Source organism: Buteo buteo, chromosome 11 (genome assembly GCF_964188355.1).
Source record: "Buteo buteo chromosome 11, bButBut1.hap1.1, whole genome shotgun sequence".
In the NCBI taxonomy this organism is placed as follows: Eukaryota; Metazoa; Chordata; class Aves; order Accipitriformes; family Accipitridae; genus Buteo; species Buteo buteo.
This window is the reverse complement of record NC_134181.1, coordinates 29,572,043-29,589,067: the sequence shown is the minus strand read 5'-3', so window position 1 is coordinate 29,589,067 and position 17,025 is coordinate 29,572,043. Positions and strand designations below refer to the sequence as shown.

General features: G+C 55.6%; 2 protein-coding genes across 7 annotated transcripts in view; both read right to left on the bottom strand.

Moving 5' to 3' along the window:
* Positions 1-3,838: 3,838 nt before the first annotated feature.
* Positions 3,839-6,286, bottom strand: SELPLG (selectin P ligand). Of its 3 annotated transcripts, none has more exons than XM_075039595.1 (3): positions 6,142-6,281; positions 5,454-5,556; positions 3,839-5,271 (listed from the first exon to the last, which is right to left on the bottom strand). In XM_075039595.1, exon 3 carries the CDS (start codon positions 5,264-5,266, stop codon positions 4,052-4,054), a length of 1,215 nt encoding a protein of 404 aa, XP_074895696.1. In that variant the 5' UTR covers positions 5,267-5,271; positions 5,454-5,556; positions 6,142-6,281; the 3' UTR covers positions 3,839-4,051. The 3 variants fall into 3 exon arrangements, with proteins under 3 accessions (XP_074895696.1, XP_074895697.1, XP_074895695.1); XM_075039596.1 differs by lacking the exon at positions 5,454-5,556 and having other exon boundaries at positions 3,839-5,102; positions 5,210-5,271; positions 6,142-6,277; XM_075039594.1 differs by lacking the exon at positions 5,454-5,556 and having other exon boundaries at positions 6,142-6,286.
* A 1,625-nt stretch (positions 6,287-7,911) lies between these two features.
* Positions 7,912-17,025, bottom strand: part of CORO1C (coronin 1C) — a 54,581-nt gene continuing 45,467 nt past the window's right edge. For all 4 annotated transcript variants that reach the window (XM_075041191.1, XM_075041195.1, XM_075041194.1 and 1 more), the window contains exons 5-11: positions 15,806-15,987; positions 15,097-15,216; positions 14,344-14,448; positions 13,027-13,172; positions 11,856-11,913; positions 11,519-11,764; positions 7,912-10,807 (exon numbers count right to left, since the gene is read on the bottom strand). In XM_075041191.1, coding sequence (XP_074897292.1) covers positions 10,688-10,807; positions 11,519-11,764; positions 11,856-11,913; positions 13,027-13,172; positions 14,344-14,448; positions 15,097-15,216; positions 15,806-15,987 — 977 coding nt within the window. In that variant the 3' untranslated portion in view covers positions 7,912-10,687. The remainder of the gene's footprint in view (positions 10,808-11,518; positions 11,765-11,855; positions 11,914-13,026; positions 13,173-14,343; positions 14,449-15,096; positions 15,217-15,805; positions 15,988-17,025) is intronic.

The window sequence follows — 17,025 nt, the reverse complement described above, 5'->3', positions numbered from 1 at the left end:
GGGGGGAAACCTGGTGCCCCCCATCATCCCAGCAGCGCTGCTGGAAGGGGCCACTTTTTGGGGTGCAAGTGGGGAAGGGGGGTGTCACAAGGGAGGGTTTTTGCAAAGGCGCTTTATCCACGAGGGCGAAGGTGTTTTTATCCATGAGGGCAAAGGTATAAACCCTGTCCCCTGGCCAAGTAGCTGAGGCACCATGGTGGGACAGTGGTGCTGGCACCCCAAAAATGCCTCCTGGTGATGCCATGCCAGGAGCAAGCATGGCCTCCACCCAGCTGCCTTTCACTCTGCTCCTGGGCCCCCCATCATGCCAGCCCAGGGCCAGATCCAGCCCAACCCCTGGGCACAGGCACGAGACGGTGGGGCACGGCCACTGAGGCCAAGCAGCACCCAGGGTCCGAGGGGGACAGTGAGGGTTTCGGGCTTGATGCCCCAGCATTATTGGGGGCTGGCAGCATAAGCATGGGGGCAAACAGGGCTTGGGACCCCCCCACCTTGATTTCAGGAGACCATTTCCTAAACATCCCAGCCTGGAAATGCTCCAGCACAGGTACGTCTGCCTCGGGGTACAGGCACGTCTGCCTCGGGGTACAGGCAGGGGTACAGAAAACCACTCCTGCGGTTCCCCAGGCCAGTGTGGCAGCAGCAGCCATGCAGCTCCCCAGGGTACAGTCTCCAAGACGGGGGTCCCAGCCCCCCCGCAGTCCCCTCCGCCTGGGCTGAAGTTGCTCAAGAGGCTGCAGCCGCCGGCGGGTGACCTCATCCTCTTGCTATTCGCCTCTACGCCTCCCCGGGGACCCGGCCAGATCTCCCCCAAAAAAGCCATCGCCAACGCCCAGGGACTGCGACCACCACGGGGCTGGGGTGAGGGTGCCTGTCCCCATCGCTGCTGGCACCAGGAAGCCAGAGGAGAACCGGCGCCATTTAGGTTTCTCCCGGCGTCGCCGAATGTAATCGTGGCTCCCAGAAATAACGGGTCCGTCCGTCTGTCTGCAGCCGGCGGCTCCGTGCAGCTGCTGGGGCGGCTTTTCCTGGCCTGAAACAATCAGTGCTGAAATCTTAGAGGGGAAGGGGGAAAGGCAAGGGGAGGCCCGGGGCTTGCGAGGGCGGCCGCGCTGCTGAGGCGAGCCGGCCTGGAGGAGCGCCAGCGGCATCCGGACTCGCTCCTGCAGCCCAGATGGGGATGGGGCTGTGATTCCCCGCCGTGGGCCCAGTGATGCTGGCGTTGGGCTGAGACTCCTTGTCTAGGGTCCCCATCCCTCCCTGGCCAGGGTCGCCATCCATCCCTGCCCGAGGTCCCCGTCCCGCCCCGGCCGGGGTCCCCACCCTTCCCCAGTTGTGGTCCCCATTGCCCCCAGCCAGGGTCCCCATCCCTGCCCTGGGCTCTTCCCAGCGCGGCGGAGGCGTGGGGACGGGCAGCCCCCGGTGCCAGCACACACCGGCCATTACGATGCTGTTTTTGCCTGCGGCTGGGGAGGGCTCGGCCCCTCGGCACTGGGCAGGGCTGTGCTGCCCGGGCCCTGCTTTGTAATTTGGGGCAGCTGGAACGTTGGGACCCACAGGGCTCGGCTCAGCGGCACAGCCGGCCCGAGGTAACCTGCAATTTGAGACATTTCGGCCCTGCTCTGCTTGTAATTTGCTTCACTGGGCTTGCACTTTGCTGCGCCAGCAAAATACCCGGCGGGGACTGATCCTGCGGAGCTGCACCACGGTGTGCAGAGCACCACGCATACAGCACCGCGCCACACGCAGCACTGTGCAAAGTACCGTGCTCAGCATCACGCGCAGCACCCTGCACGGCATCATGTACGGCCCCATGCCACACGCGGCCCCGCGCACCTCATGCTGCCAGTCCCGCGGCACGGCACGAAGGCTCGCCGGGGTGGCATGGCCCGAGGATCCTGCTGTGACACCGCGCTGGCTTCCTGCGGATTCCTCTGCCGTGAGCTGGGAGATGGCAGCCCGACAGGACCTGCTGACTATGCCAAATAGGGCGATTCCCAGCTCCTGGCAGCCGGCTCGTGCTTCAGTGGTGGAGGAAAGTTTATCCTCGCTGAGCTCCGGCTCTGGAGCAGCAGGCGCAGGGCTGGACGAGGGTGGGAGCAATCCCTCCAACCTGCACCCATCTGCCTTTTTGGGACCTGCTGAGCCTCATCCTCACCTGGGCCGGGGGGACGAGCCACTGTGGGGTAGAGCCGGATGATGGGAGCATCCCTTTGCCTCCGAGAGAAATTGGGGCTGGGGGTGACAGTGGTTGCTGCGGGCTCCCATTCCCCAGCCTGGACCCGACAGCCCGGAGGCACATAAACCTTTGTTATGGCTGAGCCATGAACTCCTGCGGCTGCTTTTTGGTACGGCAGGGCACTGTCATCTGCATGCATGAGGACACAGCGGGGTCAGATCAGGGTAGCATCACTGGAGAGCCCACTGCCGGGGCGTGCCATCCGGGAACCGGCCACCCCCACCGGCTGCATATCCCTTCACCCATGCTGACTCACCCATAAACATTTACATTTGCAGGAGGGAGCGGGGCTGGCAAGGCTGCTCGGCCCCAGATGGAAAATATCCGAAGCAGAGCATTTATGTAAACAGGCAGCGGGGCCGGGGCGGCCAGGGTGCAGGTGAGCGGCCACGCTGCCAACCCACCCGTGGGACGGCCACCCCCGAAAGCGGCTTTCGAGGCAGCTGCACACCCAGGGCTCAGCTCCGGGACAAGATGGCACAGCGATGCCTCGAGCATGTGCCGAAACGCTTCGCTGCCCAAGTGTGTACTGCAAATGTGGAGGGCGGCGTAAGCTGCGTGGTGGGGCGGGGATGGGGCTGCTGAATCTGTCGGGTGGGGGGGATGTGGGGACAGGGACACTGAGCCTGGTGGGCCAGGGATGGGGATGCGGGGACAGGGACACTGAGTCTGGTGGGGCAGGGATTAGGATCGAGCTATGGCAACACCGAGCCCAACTGGGGCAGGGATGGGGATATGGGGATAGGGATGCTGAGCCTGGCCGGGCCAGGGATAGGGATGGAGAGATGGGGATGCTGAGCCTGGCCCGGGCAGGAATGGGAATGTAGGGACACCGAGCCTGGCAGGGCAGAGGTGGTCCTGGGCCATTTCTACTTCCTCGGGTGGCTCCCCCAGGGCTGGGAACAGGGAAGGGGTCAGGCTGGTGGCTCGAGGGGTGACCGACACCTGCACACCAGGGAGAGGTGGGACCTGGGAGCAAACCTGAGCCCCCTTCAGTGCCCGGGGTACAGGCAAGCTGGTGGGACCCTCGGTGGCCGCTCATGGCTTTGCTTTCCCCATCCCTCCCGGCCCCAGCCACAAGCAGGCAGGGACAGCCTAGGCCGATGCTGCCCTACGAGGCCGAGAGCCTGCGACCACCATTTGCCCATCTGGGATGAGCCCTGGGCACACCAGCGGCGCACAGGACCACCCCGACGGGCAGTGACGGTCCCGGAATCGTCCCATCACCTCGCTGTAGGTGACCGCAGGGCAGGAACACGTTACGCCACGAGCGCACCCGTCCCTGTCCCTCCACCCCCCGGCATTTCCGCCCCAGCACCGCCACCCTTTCCGCTCCCACACCGCGGCGCGAGGCCGAGCCCACGTGGGGAGGGGGTCCTGGGGGCTGTGGTCCCCAAACCCCCCCCGGGGTCTGGCCCCCTGCCTCAGCCCGCAGGTTTCGTTTCTGCTCCCCTCCAGGGGGCCTGGGGCTGCTGCTGGGGGAGGAGGATGGAGAAGTGAAATTTTGGCAGGGGGATGTGGGCAGGTGGTGGAGTGGGAAGGGGGCCGGGGGGGCTGGCAGGCACCGTACCCACCGGGAAGAGACCACCATGTCCAGGTAACACTTTAATGGGATCAGCCTTGAGGGCCGAGCTCGCCCTGGGAAAAAGCAGTTCCCCATCACGCCAGTCCAAGTTAAAACACGAACCCGAGGGGATGGGGGTCCCCTGCCCGCGGTTCCACACGCGGCAGCACCGGGGACTGGGCACCATGCCCACGGTGCAGCCGCCGGCCCCCTCGGTGCTCTGAGATGCAGAACCCCATCCCCACGGCTCAGGAGTGCTCCGGCAGGAAGCTGCTGAGAGTCAGATTGTCACCATCAGCCTCGGAGCCGCCATCGAGCAGCAGCTTCGACCGCCGGGCCGGGCCGGGCTTGGAGCCATTGGTGGTCACCTCGCCGTCGGGCAGCAGGGAGGAGATGCAGACCATCTCGGTGTGGCTGAGCCGGCGGTGGGCCGTCCGTGCCCGCCGCCAGAGCAGGGCACCCAGCACCCCTGTGCACACCATGAAGGTGGCGGCCACCAGCGCCAGCAGCAGGATGGCCAGCAGGCACTTGCCCATCACCCTGCTGGGGTCCCAGGAGACTGGGACCGTGGTCCCCTCAGGCTTCGTGTCCCAAGGGGCTGAACGAGTCGGTGTGGGGAGGGCCCCGGCTTTCTTGACTTTCTTGTAACCCGTGGTGGTGGGGCTGAGGGCTGTGGGGGTCACTGAGCGCTGTCCCACGGAGGAGCTGCTGTCCGTGCCGCCGGCCACTGTCCCTTCCTTGCCGGGTGACGTGAGCTGGCTGGGGACTGTGGTGATGCTCATTTGGGGTGCTGCCAGCGTGCCGGGCTCTGCTGGCGGCGCAGAGCTCAGCAGCAGGTCAGGTTCAGGGGAATCGGTCTCATCCAGGGGATCGGCTGTGGTTGGCACTGCAAGTGCCCGGTACAGGCTGGCATTGGTGCCGGGTGCTGGTGGAGGTGCAGAGCTTAGCAGGAGGTCGGGCTCAGGGGAATCGGTCTCATCCAGGGGATCAGCCGTGGTTGGCACTGCAAGTGCCCGGTACAGGCTGGCATTGGTGCCGGGTGCTGGTGGTGGTGCAGAGCTCAGCAGCAGGTCGGGCTCAGGGGAATCGGTCTCATCCAGGGGGTCGGCCGTGGTCGGCACGACGAGTGCTCGGTGCAGGCTGGCATTGGTGCTGGGTGCTGATGCTGGCACAGAGCCCAGCAGCAGGTCGGGCTCGGGGGAATCGGTCTCATTGCTGCTGGGCATCGTGGTGGCAGCGTGGCTGTGCCCCGGTGTGGCAGCGGGGGTGCTGGGCTGCTGCCCACCCTCAGCCCTTTTCCTGCGGGAGAGCAGGGGAGGCTCAGCCTGCGCTTGCCTGGCCACCCCCCAGACCCACTGCACTCCACGGTGCTGCCCCAGCTCTGGCGCTGGCACAGCCCCACACACCTGCAGGGTGCTCAGCACCAGCACCAGCATCACCAGCACGGCCCAGCCCGGCGCCATGGGACCTGTGGTGGGGAACAGAGGGGAGCAGATGAAATCGGGGCCCTGCTCCCAGCGGAAGGAGGCTGAGCTTCATCGTTCAGGCTGGCAGTGGCCCCAAGGAGGGATCGCACATGAGCGAAACATCCTCCTCCCCTCCCAGAGAGGGGCCCTGTGGTTTGGGGGCCTGGAGGATGTGAAGACCGACCTCCTCCAGCCGTGGCCGACAGAACCGAGCTGCCTCCACCTGCAGGAGCTCGGCCCCCGCCAGCTCCGCTTGTGAAGAAAGTTTTGAAAAGGAAGTTGAGTGTCTGGAAATGGGAAACGAGCCGCAATGGAGGCGGCTGCTGCGGGACGGGCAGTTGCAGGATGACTCCCCATGCAGAAATGAAACCACAGGGATATCGCACACCCTTCAATCAACCCCCCCGAACCCAGGGTGCCCGTCCTCCCACTCTGCCAGCCGGGCTGGTGCGGAGCTCCCTGGCTGAGGCCACCATGCGCCTGTGCATCTGCGCCGGAGCGGGAGAGGCAAACCTGCCCCAAACCCACACTAAACCCCCCCCCCCGTTACATCTGTCGAGCACCAATACCCACCCCCCAGCAGCCCTGGTGGGCAGAGGCCAGCGAGGTCCCTGTGGCCCCGCACCCAACAGCATCCAAATGCCGATCAATGCTCCCTCAGCACCCGGCATCCCCAGGAGGCTCCGGCATCCCCAAAGCACCTACCCGCCTCCTAAACCCCACCAGGGACCATCACTGCGCGGAGGGTGGCACCCCCCCAGGGACCCGCACGTGCCCCAAGGGGGACCCCAAGCATCCCCTTTGTACCCACAGCATCCTTGGGGCTGAGCCCCGATCCGGCACACTCGCCGACCCCCCCATCCAGGGCTCACCTCTGCCGGGGGATGCTGCGGGACCCCGAGCTGCAGCACCGGCGGGCATCACCAGCGAGGGCCCGGCTGTGCCGGTACGGGGGCACGAGGGGCAGCCCCGGGGCTGGGCAAACCCAAGGGGCGTCGCGGGCCGCCCTCTGCCTGCGCCTCCTGCCTGGGCAGCGAAGGAAAGGCGGGCACGGAAGAGCGGCTGTGGTTTCGGAGAACCCGACGGGGGAAGGACGTCATGCCGGGAGTGGGGCCGCTGCGGGTCGGGGGCTGCACGCACTCACCAGCGAGGGGGGCCGGGATGTGAGGTGTACCCCAAAAAGGGACCTCCTGCCCCTCTCTGGTGTGCTTGGCACCCCGTGGGAGCCCACCCTGCTGGCTCAGCCCCACTGGCGGCTCTGCCGAGCTGTGTGATGGGGGCTCACACCACCCCGAAAGCAGAAGTGATGGCAAACACGGTGCCAGGGCTACCAGCCCTCCCAGGCACAGTGTGGCTACAGACGGGATGGGGGGGCAGAGCACGGTGCCCCAAGAGGAGGCACAGAGGTACCCCAACACCAGGAAGCAGCATTTGCATGCAAGGATGAGGAAGAGGAGGAGGGTGAGGGCCTGGCTCGATGCATTTGCAGAGCCCTCGTGCTGGGGCCCTTCTCTCAGTACTAACATCCCCAGGACAGCAGCCTGTGGCCAAGGAATTCTCGGGGGCCTGCAGGGGCCACCGGGCATCGTCCCAGCTGCATGGTGCTGCACCAGCTGGGCAATACCCCACCCTAACCACAAGCACCGGCACGGCAGCAGGCAGGAGGTGCAGCCGCAGGAAGGGTGCTGCAAGAGCACATCCGCAGCAAACACCCTGCGGCTGCTGCCGGGGGCCGTAAACAGCCCCACCGCCTCCCCTCACCCCCTCCAACAGGACCCTGAACCCCCCCTGTGCCGCAGGCTGGATTCACCGCATCCCTTCTCAAAACCTCCTGGCCGTGGGGGATGGAAGAGGGTCCCAGTTCCTGCCACCCCCAGATCACTTGTGGGAAAACAGGCACAGAAAATGGGGGTTCAGGTCCGTGGGAGCAGCTGCGGCGGAGGGATGAGCATCCCCTGGGATGGGTCCAGGGCCTGCATGGGTGGCCAGGGAGCATCACCTCTCCGAGAGTATCCCTGTCCCGTCCGCTGGCACGGCTGGGCCTTTGGGGTTGTGCCAGGGTCGGGGTGTACCAGAGACAGCTGAAGGCGGTTTTGAGATGCCAGGTAAAACACCGCGGCCCCGGGGGAGGCTCTTAAACCTGGCTGGGGACAGAGCAATGCCATTTCCAGCCTGGGCTTTCTTTACTGTTGCAGGCTTTCCTGCGCCCCTGAAGCAGGTTTCAGCTGGGGAAGAGCAGAACAAGCCCCCCCAGCTCCACAGCAGCCCCCAGCCGGTGCCATTCCTTTCCGAAACCACATCACACCCATCTCAGCTACCCCGAGACCCCCCCAGCAAGTCCGTGCCATTGAGTCCCACATCCAGACAAGCTCTTGGGCTCACTCGCAGGGAAATCGCCAGCAAGTCCACATGCAACCCTGGGGATGAGCCCTGGCTCTCCCGCGACGGAGCAGAGGAGAGCGGAGGAGTCCCAGAGGACAGACCCCGCTCAGCCCCAACCCCACACGCTCAGGTTTCTGTCTCTGTGGTTAAGGGTAGTGCCATCATTTAATAACCTGGTTATTGATAAAACCCGAAGTGCAGGTGCTAACGGGCAGCGGTGGGTGCAGGATGCAGAGAGTCAAAGAAAAAGCAAACCAGAGGAAGTTTATAATCAATGACTTTTATCTTTTGAAAATGGAAGCAAATATTTGGACAGATACTATGGCCGCTCTATAAGAGCGCATCTTTCAGGACTTCGCTGGTTCTCTTCTGGGATATCACGGCTACAAAAAGCTTCAGGCACTGACTCCGGTTGAGCCTGGCTAGGCATCAGTTCATTTAAATAAAATACAGGCTATGAACTAAAAAGCAGGGCGGCCTTTCCTCCGCCCTCCTCAGACCGTCTACCACACACCGATCTCCTCTGGGCATTTCAATCCAGCATCTCAGAATACTTATTTCCCTCCAATTAGAATAAACAAAAGGTCCCCAAGCACACAACCCTGAAGTCACACGTACAAATCAGCACAGAGATCACCGTTTGGGGGAGCATTACGTTTGGTTTTGTTTTCCAAAAAAAAAAAAAAAAAGGTAATTAAAAATACACATCATCTCAGGCATTTACTGCAATACAAAAACATCACCAAACATTCAAATAACCTGGAGTGTCTGGACTGTGAATCCAGCATCAGTGGTCACAGACACAGGGCAGGGGACACTCATCCCTCCTGCTGTGCTCACCACTTAAAACAAAGAAAACCCACTTTTATGAAGCTTTCATGCTATGCAATTATAACACATCCTCTGTCTCTTCGCAACCCATTCTCATGCCTCTCCAGCTACGTCGCCTGGCCGTCCCGACGGTGTGGTTTCACCTTCACACACACAGACATCCCTCCAGAACAGAGAATCCTTAATCTGCAAGTTCTGAACATGCAAACACTGGAAAAAATGGAGAATTTGAGGATTTCTAGCTAACCTAATGAAAAAAAAACAAACCAAAACAAAAAAAAGATCACTTCAGCCTGGACGAAGGGACATGTCCCCCCGCCGAGCGGCAGCCGCCGATGCCCTGGGCAGGGGGACGCTGCTCTGGTGCATCAGGTCCCAAGCACACAGACGTGCACGCACACCGGGGATGCAGTGAGCTGCTTCAGGGATCGATCCCCAGCTGGGACAGGTAGTGAGGCTCCTCAGCCCATCGCTCTCGGCACCCGATAGCCTTTGCCCACCTTTGGATTCGACAAGGGTTGCCGATGTTTCCCTGGTACTGCGGGGACGGGCTGTGTTGGGACGGGCAGCACCAATCCAGCCTGGCACAGCTTGCTGGGGTGGCACAGATCCCATTCACACTGCAGGGACACAGCCTGTGAGCAGGGACCTGTGTCTGCCCCATCCCCAACACAGGCAGCACCCCCCTCGCAGGGAAGACCCCACCTGAGCAGAGGTTTGCCGAGCTGAGGCATCCAAGAAGTTCCATGAGGAGCTCGCAAGCCTGGCATGCTCACAGGGTCTCTCCCCTGAGGATCTCAAAGGACCGTGTGAGAAACCAGTTCTCCAAATTGGGATCAAAACCACCTTCCCCAGTCCCTTCCACTCCAAAGGCCTGGGAGTGAAGGGGGTCTGGGTATAGAGGTCACTCATCTGATCCAGGAACAAATAATTTCCTGCAAAGTTTTACAGCCGGGTGGGGTGACAAGGCAGGAATGATGGAGAGGAAAAAAAAATAATTATAAAAAATAACAGAGGCATTTTGTTTCGGGAGACCCGTCATGATAAAGTCACCTAGCTGCTGCTAATGCTGCTTTGGAAGCAGAGTCTAAATTTCTAACATTAGCACTAATGTGAAGAGCCAGAGAATTACAAGCTCGCAGATTTCAAAAGCTTCTTAAAGTCAACGAGCTAAAGAGCGCGGTGGTGCAGCTCTAGTGCAGAAACAAGTATTTACAGCAACGCATACAGCTGAAACGGACACCACGGAGAACCTGGTGACTGCAAATGTCCCACGGCTCACATCTCCTATGGCACACCTTCAACGCTGTACTCCATGGATAAATGTAAAAACATCTCCTGCATGAAAGTAACTTCTGCCTCAAAATAAAAAAAACCAAAAGAGTAAGTAGAACATGCCCATTTGGACATGGCTAGAGGAATCCAAAACATGAGACTATTTTAAAAGGGCAACATGATGCTAGTTTAAAAGTTCTTCAGGGTGTAAAAAGGGAAGAGGCATTTTGTGGCATAGATGACCTCATTCAGAACTATGTTTTTTTCCTTTAAACTGTCAGACAGTGGTGATGGGGGGACATGTTAGGGAGGCAGGAAAGGTAGCTTGTACTATCTCTGAGGGGTCTCAGCAGCAGCCTCAGCCACACTGCAAAGGAAACCGATCTGATTGTTCGAAATTGAAGATTTATACAAAATAGCTTCAGTTTTGTTCTCTGAACAGTATAAACACCCACCACGCACACACACACGCGCGCACACACACGCAGTGCTGTCCCTTTAAATTTAAAACACAAATACTGCAAAGTGGCAAATAAGAAAAATAAAAAGCAACTTCTTTTTTTTGGCAACTTTAAAAAATGGTTAAGAACAATGTGGCATTGGTCCCTAAATCTAGAAAAAGATATTTGGGCACAACATTGAAAGTCAGAATGGATTTTTTTCAAGAATTCATAACATCTGGAAAAAAAAAAGACTGTAAAAGTAGCACTTATTCTTTTTGACTTGTTTGACACAGTCACATAAATTCATTAAAACATCAGGAAAAAAAAATCTTTCACTAAAAAGCTTGGCTTTTAATCATCAGCTCTTGTTGACGTGAATTTAGGAGAACAGGAAAGCTCGTACTGGAATGCTGCACGCTGCTGCTTGCTGAACTGGGGAACTGGAATGTGCCTGGGCCGGCAGTGGGGCCAGCGCCGCTCGCCCCGCTCAGTCCGCGATCTTTGCCATCTGCTGCTCCAGCTTGGAAATGCGCTCGTCTTGGTTGGTGATCGTGTCTTTTATAGATTTCAGCTCTTTCAAAATCTCATCCAATTTGGCTTCATTTTGCTGGAAGACAAGACAAGACATGTATTTGTTAGGAGAGCTGGCGGGATGAACTCTGCAGACGGGAGTTTTCAAAGGAAGGGGCTCCTCTGAATGGGATTCTTGCGAGCCGTAAGCGCGCCAGGGTGCGCAGGCAAGCAGGGTGAGTGTGTGCCGCACACCTGGCACAGGCACTGTGGCAGTTGTGATGTGCAGGGCATGCACCAGCATTTCCAGTGGCAGCAGTGCAAGCTTCAAGGACGTACTGGACCAATATCTGCTCTTTAACAGCATTTAAGGACCTACTGGACCGACAAGCTGTCACTTCCACATCTCTGTGTATTACTATACCATGCATTAGCTACAGCCCCCGATTAGGGACTTGTACAACCTTCTTCTGGACTTGCATAGTCTGAGGTTTGTTTATCCCACTGTCTGGGCTGGGTTTTACACAAGAGGTGCACAGAAGCTCTCCCAGGCAGGTGGGTGGCTGGACCAACAAGCCAAGCTTTCCTTTGTGTCACAGCTCCCAGTAATCTCCCACAGCTGCAGAAACCTTGCCTGGAACACCACAACTCAAGTGCCACCTCAACTCCAGGTCATCCACCAGCACCCAAGTCCCAGTGTACTTGAGTCATATGTGTTTGAGCTTTGTTATAACTATTTCTGAAGATGCAGCACCCTGGCAATCACATCTCAGGCCACCATCCCCAAAAGCTTGTGGATTTTACTCACAGTGTTTGAGGCATCAGCTGCTTTCTTTGGAGCATTTATGAGATCACTTTTCTTGTTTGCGGCAGGCTTGTTGTCCAGTATGTTCTTCTTGACCACCTTGAGATCCCTGTTCTTGCCTGGAATGTACCCATGCTTCAAGGAGATGAGAAGGGGATCGGCATTCTTCCCCTCAAACCACTCCTCTGCTTCCAGAGCTGCTTCTGGGCCAGCTGTATCAGGGTACAGGTCATCTTGGAAAAGGTCCGACTGCAAGCCAGAAGAGATGAATTGGTCAAGTGCTTTGGGGCTGGAAGGCACAAGCTGGCTTCAAACCATATAAGCAGGAGGTAGTGCTCACCTTTCGAGGAACCGTCATGATGATGGGCTCACATTTCCTCTCATGAAGCTTGAAGAACCTTTCAAAGAAAAAGAAAGGGTGTGACTTAGATGCAAGGACAGCCAACACGCCATGCAAAGGAGGCCTCGGTTCTGCTGCTCATGCACAGCAGCATACCGGGAGTCAGAGGCAATGGAAAACAAGCAACCTTAAGGAGTCACAGCCGGGCTGCACTAGGACTTGCAGGGCCCTGCAAGGGCTGAAGGAAACCACCTGGGTGCGTGCAAAGCTCCCCTCTTAGGTACCAGGTGTCTTCAGAGGGTCACACTTTGGCCAGAAAAGGCTGTCAGTGAGGAACAGCCCACTGCTCAGACCCCTGAGACAAGCACCCCACCAGTAATTTACATGTACACACTAGCCAGCCTTCTGCTCACTGCTCACACATGTCTCCACATTCCGGTCACCCCTTGCAGTCCCACTTTGGGCCAGTGCCACAAACTCCAACGTCCTCAGCCTGGCCACCAGGCACTGCTGCTGAAATATTCCATGTGCTTGAGGCAAGTGCAGGCTCTGCTCCCTTTCAGGGGCTCCTGCTTTCAGTAATAATCAGAGGAGCATCAAAAGGCTTCAGGGGCAACATCCAGCATGTTCCCTACCAGCGGTGTGCCAGGAGCCATTGCACTGACACAAACCTGCTTTCCTGAGGTGCCTTCTTCCTTTGCTGTGTTTTCTGAATCACAGCTGCGCTCTATTCACTGCACTGCTGCTTTAATTACTCTCTAAATTCCTGAAACCAGCTTCCAACCTGCTTGCTGTGTACAAGCTGGAGACCGATATCAGACTTAGGCACCGAAAGTTTATCATTGATGTGTTGACAGCGTAGGCTGGAACCAACCTGATGCTACGTTTTCTGCAGACAATTTATTCTGCTAGGTACCACTCATTCATTTAAAACAGACTCAGCGTAAGTCCCAGCACATTCTCAGGTTATATCATGTTATGCCCAGCAGAAGTATTGCTTCATGTCACAGGTCCTAGCGAACACTGCAGAAGCCATAGTGTGGCAGAGAGACCTTTCCAACAGCGGGGTCCCTACACCCAGCAGCAGGACTCTCCATTTCTGAACAGCCAAGCTCATGATGGGGTGACTTGCTAAGATGACACCACCCTCCCTGACAGCCTCTCTCCTTACCTGGCAATCTCACACTTGTTCACATCAAGGCCCCTCTTTGGCATGAACCCCATGCCCCTCTGCGGCTCTTTGCTGCTGAAGGTGTTGAGGTAGTGAACATAGGGGGATTCGTCCGTGATTTCAAAGTAGCGAATGCTGCTGTCTCCCTGCAAGAAATGAAAGGAGGATGACTCCAGAGGCTGGAGGGAGCAGCACACCCTGTGCCCGCGTGCCTGCTCCCTGCTGGGGTAGGCAGCCATTGGTCTCACCCAATAGCCTTTCCTTCTACGAATGGCACCACAGAGCAATGCACAGTTTATAGCTATTTTTTTTCAGGCTAAAACTTCCACTGCTTGCCAGTCGAGTATGTCTCATCTCAGGCTGCTCACAGCAGTTGCTATCAGACAGCACACTGCTGCGCTCTCGCTATCCATAAGGCATGAGCAGAACTACCATAAAGCAGATCCCTACTGTAACCCAAGTACATCAGCTGAACAGTTTCTCAGCATTAAGTGCTGTTCTTCAAAATACTGTGGTACAGTGACCTGAGCTCATGCTTCAAGACTGGGGGTGTCAACTTCCACACCTCCTCTTCTGAAAAAGCTAAACTTTCTGCCACAGTCAGGCAGAAAGGCTATAAACCAGTTTCTCTTTGATTCCAGGCAATTCTACTACACTAGCATCTCTGAAAGAGCAGAAGAGGTAGCAGATATAAACCAAGTATTTCTCATTAGCTGTTTACAAAGATGGGATTCTTGAATGCACTTGTATGGATCCTCCTTCATAATTACTTGTTCATTTTGTCTCTGGCTCCTATCTGTAGGAAGTCCAAAGCTGCAGCATTAGAAGCAGGCACTTTAGAGCACTTAATGTCTACAAATTGCTTTTAAAAAGGAGGACGTGATTCCAGTTTTCCATTAGTTAACTCTGCAACATTACAGTGAGTGCTGTTACATGCTCCATCATCTTCAAGCACAAGGTGGATAACATCTAAAATATACCTTCCTCCTACACTAATGTACAACCTTTTGGGTCAACACCGACAAGAGATGTTTTGATGACGGTATCTGACTTGTTGCATTAAGAGCAGCTTTACCTAAGTAAATTGATCTCAAAGAAACATCCAATTACATAGCAGACCTTCACAGGGCAGACTTCACAGGTTCTCTGTATGGTCCTGCAGAGTGAGGATCAAACTGATTCCAGAGCAGCGTGATTGCTAATGTTTGGGTTCTACCTTTCTCAATTGAGACACTTGGGGAACATTTCACAGGCATCGCTCATTTGAAAGGAGTCTCCCGCTAAACACACCCAGTCATTCCAAAAGCTTCTCTTTACCTTGCCACACAAGTAAATAATGTTGGTATCTGGATCGTAGAACGGCAGCAGGACCCCATTGCTGGTGTCCATCTCATGAAGGGCTATTGGCTCCTCCATGTTTTTCTGGAAAGAAAAAAATGCCAGTGATGTTAATGAAGAATGAAAGAGCTCATGTTAATGTAGGATCTAAATTATTAACAGTTCTTTGTAGCTAGTGAACACGCAGCGGTGTCTTCACCACCCTGAAGGATCTGTGTGTTACAACAACAAATGATGTAAATGTTCACAAGCTTATTCATTCCCCAAGGACATTTTAATTACAAAATGCAATAAAAGCAGGACCGCAAAAAATTTACAGTCAAGGGAAAGATGTGACATAGTCCTGTTACTGAGTGCCTTGTGCCAGTGTGATGGGATTGTTGCTGTCTTGCTCTGCACATATAACGTACAGAATGAAGTGACTTTCACACAGCCACTCTGCTCTCTGTGTACACCTTCTCGGGCACTTCAAACGTGCAACTGTCAGCTTCATCACTGCTCTTGGTAAAGTGGGGATTGGTACAAGAGAACTCATTTCCTTTACTGAGTGAACATCCAGCCTAAGTAATGGCAATGCCTTCTGGCACAGGAAGTCTGTGTAGGAGCAGGCAGTAGATGGAAGAGGAAATATGCTCAAGTATATGAACTATGAATTTAGTGGGTGACTGCAGGTCTGGGCTAGTAACTCAATGGACATTACAACAGCAAAGTAGTAATGGGACAGGAACCTACTGGATTCCAAAGGGCAAGCTGCCGTTCACTCATGCGGCTGAAGCCAGTTGTGAAGATATTTCCATCAGCGAGGAAAATTGCTCGCATAGGCCGGGCTCCCTCGTGGGTTTTCTCTTTCTCCTGAAAAAGAGATTGACAGATTAGCCTCTAGCAAGGAATAGGAAGCCCACCTGGTGGTGGCTTCTCTTCTAGCTGCACAGAATCCCTGGCAGGACACACTACTCCTCCACACAGGATGCCAACTACATGGAGCAACATCCAACTACCTTTGCCTGATGCTTGAGGGAAGAAACCAATTACTAAACTACAAAAGAAGTGGTCATTTCTGGCTCATTTCAGCTTTGCCTATCAGACTCTTGCAAGGTTGAAGGAAGACTTCTTTGCAAGCTACAACACATGTGCAGGCTGCTAAATCTCCACATTGCATACACAACTTTGGAACTGTAATTATACAGAAAGATTAGATGTGGCATTACACTCCTGCAGGTTTTAAAACTGAGCCCTAAAATCCTAGTTCAAACACTAATCCCAATAAACCCAGACAAATCCTTCAATCACTACCATCCCTCCTGTAACTTTTTCCTTACTTTGAAAAACATGACTAAACATGGTATATATACTAAGCAAGAAGGTTCTTTCTCTATATGCTCTTACTAACTCTCTGCTGGAGTGAAACTCAGTTGCTTCTTTAATTAGCATGCAAACTTACAGCAACAATTTCTTGTTTCCTGGGGTCAATAACTCGAACTTTTTTGTCTTTGGAAGCTGTACAGATTAGGCTGCCATTGCGATTCCAGCTCACATTGTAAATCATATCCACATGCATGTCATCCAAGTTTATGAGGGCTTCACCTGTTCCCACATTCCAGATGATGATTGCATTATCACAACCTAAAAAAGAAAACAGCGGCTAAAGTTACAACACTGGTGTATACAGAACCCCCCCCCCCAGCAGCAGGGAACAAGGAATAAAATCTGCTGCAGCTCCAAAGCCTCAGATGCTGACTCTTAAACACACTCAGTGCCCCACCATGTATGTGGAGCCCCAGGCAGCACATCCTCACTCAAATACAGGCTCAGAGTGGGGACCAAGCAGCCAGAGAAGGCACAGAAGTCCTCCCTTGAAAGCATCGAGCACCTTCGCAGAGGTGCTGTAGCTGTCCCAAACAAAGGCAGTTTATGTGGGAGTATTTGGACACTGCTAGCACAGCTGGCCACGACCCCAGCCAACATGCTGCCTGCAGGCATGGGGCAAGCAGGAGGGACAGGAGAGGTCCCCGGCAGAAAAGAAGCTGAAGGGAAAAGCAGGAGGTACTGCTACAGCTGAAGGAGGTCTGTGAGAGTGTGCCCTGGCTGCTGCTACTGCAGGAGCTTTGTGCAGGAGCTCCTCGGTCTTGCATCAACTGCAGGACCACAGAGCAAGAGACGCCAAGGGCAGAGAGGTGATGTTCTTACAACTCTATATGTGAGAATACCAACTGGCAGCCAGCCATTGCCTTCTCAGATCAGAGAGATTTGCGGCAGAATGAGTAAAAGTGGCACGGATGGAAAATAGGCAAGTGACAGTAGGAGAAACAGCAGAACAAAGAGGAAAAAGAATGGCAGGCAGCGAAAGCTGAGGTCAGCAGTTTCACAAGAACTACGACCAGCAGCAGAGAAGGTTTTATTCAAGGACTGGACAGCAAGAAGACAAAGAATAAAGCCTAAGATAAGATGACAGCAAAATAAAGAACAGGACTGGAGGACCAGGTAAGGGAAGGAAAGCACAATGTATGACTGAGCAGTTTCTCCTAAGCCTCCAGAGGGGTGAAAACATGTAATGAAGCAGAAGATAACAATCATTCTGACCTCCCAAAGGGCATGAAAGACACCCAAAATCAGTTTGTTGTCAGTAGGAGGAACCCTGGAGACTGCAATGACCTGACAGCA